The sequence below is a fragment of the Capsicum annuum genome, chromosome 2, assembly GCF_002878395.1.
Source record: "Capsicum annuum cultivar UCD-10X-F1 chromosome 2, UCD10Xv1.1, whole genome shotgun sequence".
Classification (NCBI taxonomy): Eukaryota; Viridiplantae; Streptophyta; class Magnoliopsida; order Solanales; family Solanaceae; genus Capsicum; species Capsicum annuum.
This window is the reverse complement of record NC_061112.1, coordinates 131,767,934-131,781,149: the sequence shown is the minus strand read 5'-3', so window position 1 is coordinate 131,781,149 and position 13,216 is coordinate 131,767,934. Positions and strand designations below refer to the sequence as shown.

At 33.6% G+C, this 13,216-nt stretch overlaps 1 protein-coding gene across 1 annotated transcript; it reads right to left on the bottom strand.

The window, feature by feature from the left end:
* Positions 1 to 4,542: 4,542 nt before the first annotated feature.
* Positions 4,543 to 11,174, bottom strand: LOC107859490. Its single transcript, XM_016704530.2, has 2 exons — positions 10,998 to 11,174; positions 4,543 to 6,066 (listed from the first exon to the last, which is right to left on the bottom strand). The coding sequence occupies exon 2, from the start codon at positions 6,058 to 6,060 to the stop codon at positions 4,762 to 4,764; it is 1,299 nt and encodes a 432-aa protein (XP_016560016.1). The 5' UTR covers positions 6,061 to 6,066; positions 10,998 to 11,174; the 3' UTR covers positions 4,543 to 4,761.
* Positions 11,175 to 13,216: the final 2,042 nt, after the last annotated feature.

The window sequence follows — 13,216 nt, the reverse complement described above, 5'->3', positions numbered from 1 at the left end:
TCGGCAAAGGGTAGCAATCCGCCCCTGCAATTAGCTACACAAACCTATTAACTCTTCCCAAGGGTTAGCTGGTCAATTCACAAAAGTTGGGAGAATGGGACTTCGATTATAGGTTAGATCCTTCACCAAATGAACTATATTTAGTAATTGAGAAAGGGTCAAAACTATTCTTGAACTATCTGAAATGAAGATAATAATATCTTTCGTGCAGAGGAATAATTTTTACTCCATTTCAGATAGTTCAGGATAGTTTTAGCCCTTTTTCCGAAAATGAGATCCTGATGTGGACTGGACAGGTAAATTTTTTTCCACGTGGCGTGCATGGTGGCATTCTGTTAAAGTGATGGGTATTTTGGTACCAAAAAACAAACATAAGAGTATTTTTGAGCCAAAAAATAAAGAGAGGTATTTTGCTCCTTTTAGAATAGTTTAGGCATAGTTCTGACCTTTTTTCGTTTAGTAGTTAAGTAGAAGGTGAAAAGGCGTAACCCTTATCCCCGAGCGTCTAAGGTCGCAAGTGATTCAAAAGATCGACTCCAGGTGAATTTCTCAATAATGAAAGCAAATCTCATTGAGCATGCGAAGACATGAGAGAATTGTTTTACCAGATAGGCTGATTCAAGCTAGGTATTGCCATGGCCCATGACATAAGTATTTTTGAGGTATATTTTCCAAACATTGCAGAAGAAACAGTAAGGACATTCACATGATTCTTGGTTGGAGTGGGTCATCTTGACACAGGCCCCATTTTCTTGGAACATCTATCCCTGATTGAATAACACATAACCAAACATTTTATATACAACATCCCTACAATAGTACTCCTATTTTACAATATAGTTTAATTTCTTTTATGCATGTGTGACACACGTGAGTACAATCAATATATACCTTTATTCATTTCAATTTTCAGAGTATTTAATCATGAACTTGGAAAATACTATATTCAGGGAAGGCAGACAGGTTGATCCTACACGGCAGCTATTTATATGGACTAGGATTTTTATAGTATTATAGCTGCAAAATTAATATAGCTAGTTCATATATTATATTTGGAAAGATATAATAGAATTCACTACAGAAAAATTAATGGATCTGCTACTAATTTGTTTGATATATACAAGAAGCCAAGAAGAGCTAGTTGTTAACCTCGAAGAAAATCGAAGTACATGTCGGTTTCTTTAATGTAATGATAATATAATCCAAAGAATATGGTTGCTCTTTCTTTATCATGACAGGGTGAAACCTCTGTTTATGTCCTGGTACATATAAAATAATAAGATTATATTCATAATTTGTATTCACATCTCATAAAATACTTGTTTTATATTTCGATTAATTCAATTCGCAAGGTCCATAAAATATAGGAGTGCTTAATAAGAACCCAAACTCGAATACGAGATCTTTATGATTTCAGGACGGACTTACATTCATTTGTGGGGTGTTCTAACACCCACTAAACTCAATGCGGAATAGGTAAATTACATAAAAAATTTATGAAAATAGATACATAATATATAAAAGCCCCCACATAAACAAAAAGTTGGTTGGATGAACATTTTTTTAAGGAAGAAACAAAAAAAACAAAAAAAGTTGGTTGGGTGCATTGATATTTAGGTTGATTTTAAGGTTCTCCATTAGAAGGGATGCCCTGAGTTCAAACCTCATTTGAGGTAAATTTCTATTTTTTCTTAAATCCTGGGTCATCGCTGTGTGAAATCTTATTTGCTCCACCACAACCTTGATGATAACGTTCTTAAATTTGTTTGCTTTAAACTCCAAAACCATTGAGGAAAGCATAATTAACCGTGCTTAGTGGGGGTAAGGTTCTCAATTTAACACACTGCACACACCATCAATTGTTGATTATAGAAAGCCAATTTTACTACTTAGAGTAAACCACAGGCATCAATATTAATTGATAAAATTGATGCATGACTAAACTCTTACTGATTTATTACTGATTGAACTTCTATAAAGTAATAAAAAATCACTCGTTTCAATTTAAAAGAGCATTCCATAATAATAATTTATTCATACATTTAACTCTTTTATTTTTTTGGTTCTCTGCTACGATTCCCTCCTTTTCTTTTATTGATCGAAGAGAAAGCAGAAAGTCCCTCTTATATTCCCAACTTTTTTCTGCCAATACATCTTTTGCTTTCTTAGTATCATTTTTATTTTGTTGCTGACCTCCATCGTACTTCTTAATGTCTCTTTCTCAATTTGTTTTTCCGGAATTATATTAGTTATACTGATTCAACAATCTAGATCTGATAATGATGGGATTCAAAATGTATAAGTTGGACATAATAAATAAGATAGAGATAAAATTAAAGGAATAGCAAATAAAGAAAAAATAAATAAATTAGGGAACATAGAAATTATACGAAAGATCAATCCAACAATTAAATATAGTATTTCATTTATGTGATATTTTAGGGAGGATAGCATTTTTGGAAAGGGATGACGTTCAATTCTTCTCCATAACTTTACTTTGATATTTCGACCTTTTATTCTTCACTATGGTACACATCGAATACTGAATTGAAATTAGTTCAATAAGGTTTCGATCGATATTTCTAATTTGATTCGGTTCTTCAATATGAACGTGATAGACTCACTAATTTTTTTACTTGTAAAGCTATTTTCTGTTTTTATTTTTAGAAAAGTGATCTTGCTTAATATTTGAATGCAACTATCTCTTCATTAACTATATTTCCTTACTGAATTATTAATTGAGGACGTATAATATAAGAATAATAAATAATGAGAAAACTGGAAAATTGAAAATAAAGAATCCGTAAATTGAGCAGCAACGATGAGCTACTGGCCCTTGGGCAAAATCCTAAACCACCAAGCAATTGAGCACTCCAGGCTTCAATTAGCAGCAACTTATATGAATAAGCTGTGTATTATGACTAATTCTTAGAGAACTTCTGCATTGTCGCTGCCGGTCATAAGTTTAGAGAACTTTTATATTATTCGGCATAAGCTCAGTACTTCGGTAGTAATAAGTTATGCCTCTTACAATATAATTTTATTGGTTCTGGAATGATTTCATGTCTCTAAAGACCTAGGTTACTAGGAATTCAATGGTGTAACTTGCGATATACTATTATAATATAAAAATAGAAACTTATAATTACGAGTTCTTTTTTGTTTTTTGGGTGTCACTTTTTTGTTACTTAAAGTATTGATGAGCAAAAATTAAAAATCAGAAATTTAAAAGACAAAAAGTGAATATCATTTCAAAATAAGGACATTTGTGCAAATAACACCCTTATTATTCCATGGTCTACCTACCAAGTTTGGGCTATTCTTGTGGGCTTTCATAAAGTTCCAGTGGTCTAAACATGGCTAACTATCTAGAAAGCCCAATCTGAATACAAATAGGAAAAACAACATAAATTTCGACAGTTTGAAGTTTAATTGCAAAAAACTCTGATATTTACATAATTACTGGTCTATCAAGAAAAATTATTAGTTCCCGATACATCCAACGAAGACAAATTTTTTTCTTTGTAAAGATATATAATTAACTCCCGATATATTTTTTCATATATGGGGTCTATTGAGATACATAATTAACTCCCGATACCTCCAACGAAAATACATAATTAGTTAGAATTTTTGTAATTACTTAATAAGGATAAAAATTTATATAAATATGATAAATTAAGGTGTATGTTTATGTTATTTTTCCATACAAGCAAACAAATGTTATGCGGATTGATACCCTAAAGACATGAGGCATTTTCCGCTAAAATATTTTCTATTTCATTCAAGCTAGAGCTTGTGATTAAGGCACAGAAATTCCAACAACCCCATGATATTGCTCCATACAAAAATATTTCATATTCCAAAGTTGGAAATCGAGATTTTTGGTAAAAGGAAGGGGATCTCAATTACAGTACAACACTCATGATTCTCACATAATTAATGTTAAAAATTATTGAGGCCTAACATTTGCACTATAAAACATAGTAAGATTTTGATAATTTTTTCGTGGATTCATGGCTACCCCTATAGAACTTTACGATTTAGTTACGAGTACCTTCATTCAATCTACTCAGGTTAGTTAGTGATTTTGTGGAAAAAGATGATCAATGCTTGGAAAGTATGAATGTTTGGACCCTTGGAAGCTTTTATGCTTCCACTTCTAACTTCTGTTACTTGTAAGTCTTTGATGCCTAATACAAAATGCAGAAATAGCATCTTAATGAGAAAAAAAAGAAGGTGTCAAATAGATTACCAAACATCTTAATGAAAATGAAGCAACACGAGTTATATCTATAAGCTTGCCCTTGCTCTTATCAACAAAATATGAGTCTTAATTTTACTCTTTGACCATAAAGTTGCCCCCATAATTGTACAAAAGTTCGAATGCGTAAATGATTTCTTTTGACAATTTCCTCATTGTTACTTTTTCTCCCACTATTATTGTAACCCCACTAGCTTTATGCTTAAATCAAATTCCAAAAAATAATTACGAGTCCATATTATAAATCGTTATTTCAGTAAAGCACTTTACAAAAATCATACCAAAACCTTTCTAAACTTAATCATACCAAGAAACAGTGCTTAAATGCTTTTACAACTTGCTTTTTTACTAATCAAATACTCCTTTTAAATCACACATATTGGAGGGTAGATTTATCAATTGCAGCTTATTTACCATACACTAATCATTGCATCAAATAAAACAAAATGCTTAGCACAAAAAGTAGCACACCAAATATATGATTCTCAATCAAACCTTCATTGAGAGACCCGACCCGTTTTCCCATCAGCTCCGGATCCCTGCATTTCTTCGCTAACTGAACCTCCAGAACCCGGAACAGCTCCTGATGAAGTCCTAACTCCGTAGTACATTGCCTGATTCGTACCTTCTGTAACGACCCTCGTAGTACCCGAAAATTCATTCGGGTCGACGCTCATTACGGGTCTTAATCCACTGTATACTTGGCCCATACTTGAAATGGGTGGATACCCGATTGGTAACTGATTCGGAGGAACCGGAAAAGGATGAACATATGGAGACCTTAATGGAACGGATTGGACCGGGATGTTTCCGGGTTGAACCGGACCCGGTACATAGTAAACGGGTATGGTTTGAACCGGTGTTGCTGGGTAATGCCATAGTGGACTACTCGGATAACTTTGTGGTTGCTGTTGAACCGTCTTTTCGCCTGCTTCAGTAGTGACATTAGCAACCGGAGTTTCTCTGGATTCAGCTACCGGATTTGGCTTATCGAGCTTCGTTTTAACTGGTGGAAGATTAGGCATTACTGTCATAGCTGCTGTAGGTGCCATTGATGATGATGATATAGAGCAATATGCAGAAGAAACAATAGGTGGAGCAGGTGAACCCGGCTCCGAAAGGTTCCTGTTCTTCACGAATTTTGATTCACGAAGCGGTTCATCAGAATTGTCCAACCCGAATAAGTAATCCGGAACTTCAGAAACAATTGACGATACTTCGGATCGTCCACGCTCCAGACCCGTACCCGTACCCGTACCCGCACCGGCTCCTCCATTGAGAGCATCGACAAACCATTGCTCTCGCTTAGACGAACCGTCAAGTATGGAGCTAATAGTACTAGCTCTCGAACCAGAATCATTAGCGAAAAGGAAAAGCCGAAGCCGAGCCGTTTTCAAATTCTGCGTGAGCCGATCATACTCTTCCATCATATGCTCCAAATCTTCATCAGTGGTAACGGTTATCAAAGCATCCAGGTCCTCGTTAGGGAGCTGGTACTTGATGTAAATGTTTGGATTTCCGGAGAGTTTAGAGAGTTTTCCGAGGAGAGCTGAGAAGGTAGTGTGGCGGTTGACTGCAACGATTCGAGTATCGCCGCCGACGTAGCGGAGTTGATTGTCGTGTGGCCTGAGCATAATTTTGCCACCGAAGCTGCACATGAAACGGGCACGTGGCTGTAGAGCGGTGTTGTCATTGTACATGTGGTGGTGATGGTGGTGCTCCGACCGAGGCGTGGAGGCTACTGAATCGCCGTTGCCGGAGTCGAACTCCGGTGGCGCGTGAAGAGAACCACTCATCGCTCGCTGCAAATGGAAATGAAAGAGAGTGTAAAGTTTGTTACGTACTGTTACAGGTGCTGTTACATTGAAGTTGTAATTGTAGCCTTAACAAAAATTATAAAGAAAAAAGAAAAATAAACTCGAAATTGTGAATAATTTGTACTGGACTTGACAAAAATTCTGTCATGTTTAAATAAGAATTGAATTGCAACCTTTTTTTTTCTAAAAACAATTTATCCACCATAACAGTTAATTATGTTAGTACTATTATTTTCTTTTATAACAATGGTATTCGATATCAAGTAATGGACAGATAGGGATGTATGATAATCACTTAGGGTCGTTTGGTGTGAGGTATAAATAATAATAATCCTTAAAATAAAATATAGAATTATTTTATCTTATGTTTGACTGAAGTTATTAGTTTGTCTCACGATTATTTATTTCACCATTTGCATCATAGTGGCGGGATAAGTTATCCCATATACGTGATGGAAAAACTAATCCCCAAATAACTAATCTCGAAAATAATCATGTCGGGATAAATCTTTCCCAACCAAACAACTTCTAATAGTACACGTTAACTAATGCATAAATTATTTTTTTCAATACACTCTAAAAAACAACCCCTTAATGTTTTTATCTACGCTTGCATTTGAACCATCCGACCACAGAATTATGAATTGTTATATGCCAATTTAAATTGATTATGGGTGTGTTTGGTATGATGAAAAATGTTTTCCTATTTTTTCTTGTTTGATTGTAGTAAAATATTGAGAAAACATTTTCCAAAATAACTCATTTTTCTTTATTTGAGGGAAAATGACTTTCCTCATGGACCAAGGAAAGTCATTTTAGGATGTCATTTTTCGAAAAATGACAAATGTGACATGCCCCCACCCCAACAACACTCATATTCACATGACTCAAATAATTCACATTTCTCAAAAATTTACATTATTCGAAAATATTTTTCACTGTTTGAAATAAAAAATAGCGAAACTTGAATTTTTTTCTTTTTCAATGTTCGTTGAATGTATTGTTATTTTCATATGCATAAAGGAAGACTTACCTATATTACTTTGTTAATTGCATATTTCATTTTGTTATCGGTGTAACTTGTTTCACAAGATTGAATTAGCTTGTCGTTCCGTTATATTTCTATTGTTTGTAGTATCTTGAGATTGTCCGGACAAAATGTTGAAAAGTATCTCCTATATTTGCTAATTAATAGTTTCTTAAATTTAGTGATTGTAATATTTTAGTATTCGATATTAATATTATTTGTTATGCTTAAATTAGTTCTTACAAATTGTTGAGTTGCTAGACACTGATATACTAGTTAAAAGTTAGTAGTATTTTCTTAAAAAAAAATTTCACTCACCAATCAAACACCAAAAAATATTTTCTACTCACCAAACCTAACACCATAAAATATTTTTCAAAAAATATTTTTCACTCACCAACCAAACATGAGAAAATAAGTAGAAAATCAACTTATTTTTCAGAAAAATATTTCCCAAGAAACATTTTCCATTTAAAATATTTTTCATCATACCAAACACACCCTATGTGAAAAATATATGCATTATAAGCGTAAATTTAAATTCAAATAGTAGTATATGTTTCCATAAAGTTGAATGATGACTAATGAGTCACCATCCTCAACAAATCTCTCCGTAGATTAGTAGCTATTTTAATAAAGGTCAAACCCATTGATAAGACCTCAAAATTATTTTGAAAATTTATTTAGATCTTTAAACTAAGACTTATACCTATCAGACATTTCAAGTGCTAAAATTGATATCTATCAGACACAAAATGTTGATTTGGTAAGGAGAGTACACTCTCCTTAGGCACGTGAATAGTAGAATAAAAAAATATTTTACTTTTTTTTATTAAAAAAATTATATGTAAATTATTTTATTAACATAATTTTTAATTTTTATAATTTTTAACTAAGAAAGAAAAAAAAAAAACACCCCCATCCCCTTCCCCATTCATCGTCGTCTTCATCAATCCCCAACCCCATTCATCTTCGTCTTCATCAACCCCCTCCCCCCAACCAAATAGTCGTCACCCTCCAACCCTATTCATCGTCGTCTTCATCAACCCCCAGATCGTCGTCAACTGCCAACCCCCCTCCCCTTCCTGTCATCATCATCTCCTTCTCCATATTTGAAACACAAATAATTTATACCTAATCTTGCACATTTAGGTAAAAATTGAAGGATAGTGGTTCTGCAATTCTTTAAGCATCTACTAAAAAATTTCATTGTAATGGAAAACAAGAATGGAGAAATAAATTACAATTAACAATTTTTAATTTAAAAAAAATAGTGAAAGAGTTGTTCATCATGAACATAGAATTGTTCATTGTTCATCGTGATCTGTTCATCATGAATCTCCAGTTGTTCATTGTTCGTATCGAAATTGAATGAGCTGCATCACATTTCTAGATTTCGCAGCTATGACTTGGATAAAGTTCTCAATGAACACAGAATTGTTTGCTGTTCTTTTTGTCAAGTTTTGATTAGGATTTTGTTGGATTTACGGAATACTTGTAGAGGATGAATATTATAGTATTAATGTCGTTGTTTGTATTCGCGCGGCAGAAATATAGAAGCAATTCTAATAGTGCTATGGAGTTGTTATGTGTGTGTGTTGTTGATGTTATTAATGGAGTTGCTCTGTGTGTGTTTTGTGTTGCTAATGTTGTTAATGGAGTTGTTGTGTGTGTGTGTGTCGTTGATGTTGTTAATGGAGTTTCTCTGTGTGTGTGTGTGTGAAGACGACTGGGGAGAGGTGGGTGGGGTGAAGAAGACGACTGGGTGGGTGAGGGATGTTTTTTTTTATTTTAATTAATAAATTATTAATAAATGATACTAAATAAATGGAAAATGGACAAATCAACATTTCCACAAAAAATTATTTTTTTGCCAAGTGTTTTTTTTTTAATTGGTCGTTTTTTCCACATCGGCGCTTAGCTTTTAGCTGATAGGGAAAAATATGTCCAATTGGAACAAAATTTGAGGGGTTTAGGGATTTGATAGTACAAGTCTTAGTTTAGGTACCTAAGTGAATTTTCGGGACAAATTTGAGGTCTTATCGATGGGTTTGACCTTTAATAAACCACTGCACTAATCAAAATTAGTTGAGAGCTGAAAGCTTCATATTGATGATATCAGCGTTTTTCAACTTGCCATAATTAACATGGACGGCTAATAAACTATGCTTTATAATTGCTTGTTTCAACAATTAGGAGCAGACAAAATTAGAAAGATGCCTATTAAACTCAGCATGTCACCGGATTAGGCCATTTAACACGAGGATTGGCTCATTAATTCCCTAATACTTTAACATTTTCATCAAAAGATAATCACATGATTAAACTGGGAGCATATATTCCAGTTTATTATTGGGCTCAAGTCAAAAAGTCAATGCTTATATTTCTGACTTACAACCCATTTTCCCCTATTCCTTCTATCAAATTTTACATAATAACATAAAGTAGATTATTACTATTATTTTCCCTTTGGTTACAATTTCATTTTAATCTTTTATCATCTTATTATTACAAAACCTTTTTTATATTCCTTGTATAATACTTAAACAAGTATACATACAAAGTAAAGATTCGATTTAATTTCATTGATTCTTTTACACACGTGTATTTTTTTTTTTTTCCTTTAGACTTTCATATTCACGTATGCAGAGGCGGAGCCAACCCTCTTTAGGGGTTCGTCCGAACCCCCTTTATGCATGATTAAAATTATTTTTTATGTGGTTATAGTAGGTGTTGAACCCCCTTCGACTTAGTTTTCTTTGAATATTGAATCCCCTTACTTGAAATCCTGGCTCCGCCTCTGCACCTACGTTGGGGAAGTCCAATAAAAAGCTATGGTTCAATTTAGTTACTGTAATCTAACAAACAGATCTACGCATGATTTACTTTAGAATCTGTATGTAGTAGAAAATGTTGCAATTTAAAATGTGATTGGTAAATATGGACTAAGAATAGATGAGGTTTAAGGGGATTAAGGAGAACCGATGGATGGAACTGGGAGGAATGAAATGAAGTGGTCATCATGTCTTGTAGTTGCCAGATTTTCTGGGCCACGTTACGAATAATGCTCTCTTCTGTTGCCAAAGTTAGGCAAACATTTGGAATATATGCTAAGAGTTTTATGTACCCTTTTTGAAAATAATCATGATGTCCTGGATGACGCATTGAGTGCACCTCAACTAATTTCACGGATGTCAATCATCTCCCATTGGCGATAGGTACCATTAGGTCCGGAGCCAGTCTTTGGCAAGGGGTTCCAAACCCCCTTCGACGGAAAATTGTATTATTTATGCATGATTATAATTAATTTTTTATGTATATATATTAGATGATGAACCTTTCTGGTAGTTTTTCTTCAAATTTTGAACTCCCTTAGTCGGAATTCTGACTCCGCCTCTTACGATGTAAGTCTACTTATCAAGGTTAGGATAGATAAGAAGAAATCGGCTAATATATATGTATATATATTTTTTTAAGTTTTACGTATCCTCTTTTCATTTATTTCTTGTTAAATAAGCCTAGGACAAAAAAAATGACAAAAACAAGAGGTTCAAAACTTGCAGAGTTGATTGATCCATTCAATTTGTGACATTACTCCTAGTTCTTATTTGTTCTTGACTTCCAATCCTATCTAACGAAGAATGAGGATCAAAGGACTATATCAAATATATAACGCATTTAATCAATGAGTTTCACAAGCATATTCGGTCAAAATTTGAATAAAACAGAAGGATTGCACTAATGTAACTATATGTAATAAAAAAGGTCATATAACCGACCTCAATTAGTTTGAGATTGAAACATACGCAATTGTCAAATAGAGAAGAGCAAGAAGAAAATGAAAGCATTAATGCAAATAGAAGATCCTTATAAAATGGTAGAAACTTACATGATGTAGATTCAAAGTCTTTGATGTGTGAGGACCAGAAGACTATTAATTATGATGCAATTTAGGCCTGCAAAAAGAAGAGAGGATGGAAATGTTTGTTGGTAAGAAATATAATGGTTGAGGAGTTAGGATGAAGAGAAGGTATATGGTGGAGTGGAGCTAATAAAAAGGTTTAGAATGGTGGAATGAGACTTTAGGGGTGGTGGGGTCATATATTCATGTCTTTAATCTACCTCTTTCTTTCACAGACGTGGCTTCCATTTTTTTTTTTTTCTCTTTGGTGGGGGTGAGGGGGGGGTGGTGGGGATGGGGGGTTATATTCCCAAATTGTAAGTAGGAAAATGTTTTATGTCCACATGCAAACAAATCCATTTTTAAGGCTTACCTAAAACAATGTGGTCATCTCATATTTGTTTCACATAAAATTGTTCCCATATTTGAATTTCGTATACTGTTGAAACAAAAAAATTCACGGGAAAGACGATGCTAAAACATACTCCATCCACACCATATGTTGAGCCAAGATTTCAACTGAGGAGGTTCAATATTTGAAGAGAACATATTCGAATTAAAGGAAGTTCAATATCTATAAATACATAAAAATAATTTTAATCGGATATAAAATAAAATATTTTTTCGTTGAAAAGGGTTCGAATGCCCTGCCAAAGAGCTGGCTCCGCCTCTGTCCACAATACTTCATGTAATGCTTATTGAGAGTCAAAAGTTTACATAGTTTGATTCTTGAAAATGAAATATAACAAGTTTTATTGGACACAGAAAGTAACTTAAAGCACAGTTATCAACAAGCTACTGAATTGAAAAGTTTATGTTGTAAATTCGAGTGATTATTTCTTAACCAACAAGCCAAATTCGATCAAAATACTCACTTGGTTAACGTCCAAACTATAACTTGGTATTATTTTCATCCCTAAGATTTTAAAATAGATTTCTCATTTTGTTTAGCAAATTAGTTCACAAAATTTTGCAAGATAAGGAAACACCAATGAGTAAACAATTTAATTGAATTATCAGCTCAATGGTTCTTTAAGGTCAATACTCCAATTCCTAATTTTCTACAATTATATTTATGGTACTACAAGAGTTTATGGAGGAGGTCTATTTGGCGGCTATTAGTCGGTGCAGCTAGTCTAGTTTATCCTTTCTTAAACCTTAGGTCTCAGAAAACAATTATATATAATTATTTAATTAAGTTACATTACATTACTTATAATATATAGGAAATATTAATGCCGAAACTAAAAACTGCCAATTTCTTAAAGAGGAAAATAAATAGTCTTTGAGTGTTTTTCCTTTTGTGAAGTCAGCATAAGTTGAAAATCTCACAATAGAATCAATATTCTTTGAGGCAAGTTGGTAATAGCAATTATGTATCCTTCACTTTCAGTATATGATGGTCGGTAAGTAAAACCTTTTGAAGATAAAGACGTTATATACATACATTAATATGTCTTATAGTATAAAAGTGGATGGAGAGCATCTCTTTACAAAAGCAAACCTATCCCACTTGCTTTTTCATATTAGAAGTGGACAAATCTATAATTTCATTTCCTAAATTTAGAAAATAAAATGAGATAGACATTTGGGGTGGGGTGGGGGTAGGGGTAGGGGGGTGGCTGACCAAGGGAATATGATATGAAAAGAAATGTCATATATATATTTGGATTTGTTGTCAAGTATGTTTCAAAATATTTATCTCAAAGATGGATGACCATCATATTCTTTAAAGGAGGGATTTCAAAATAACTTAGCATTATTGGGTTAACTTTTTCAGAAATAGAATATTAGGGCCGGCAAAATGATTTAAGAAATGTCCTTCGGAACTGGCTCACTGGTTTGGAGGGTGGTAGCCCACCACAGCTACCTGGGAGTAATTCCCCCTAATGTCTTTAAGCCATGAGTCTGTCGCACGGGATTTACCTAGTGCGGTTTACATCTCCTGTGTGGTATGCAGGCTACTGCACAGTGAGGGATTTACCCAGTGCGCACCATTGGTAGCGGCTGCGAATTTTCCTAGAGTTCAAAAAAAAAATGATTTAAGAAATATAGTACACCCATTCCTAACCAAATTTAAGTAATCTAATTCTAAGAGAAGCTGTAGTTAAGGTGAAGTAATGAAAAACTATGATTTTTATTAGCAAAAATAATATAACCATTAATTAGCAGATTTTCACTCTAATAAAATAATTATAAAAATCTTA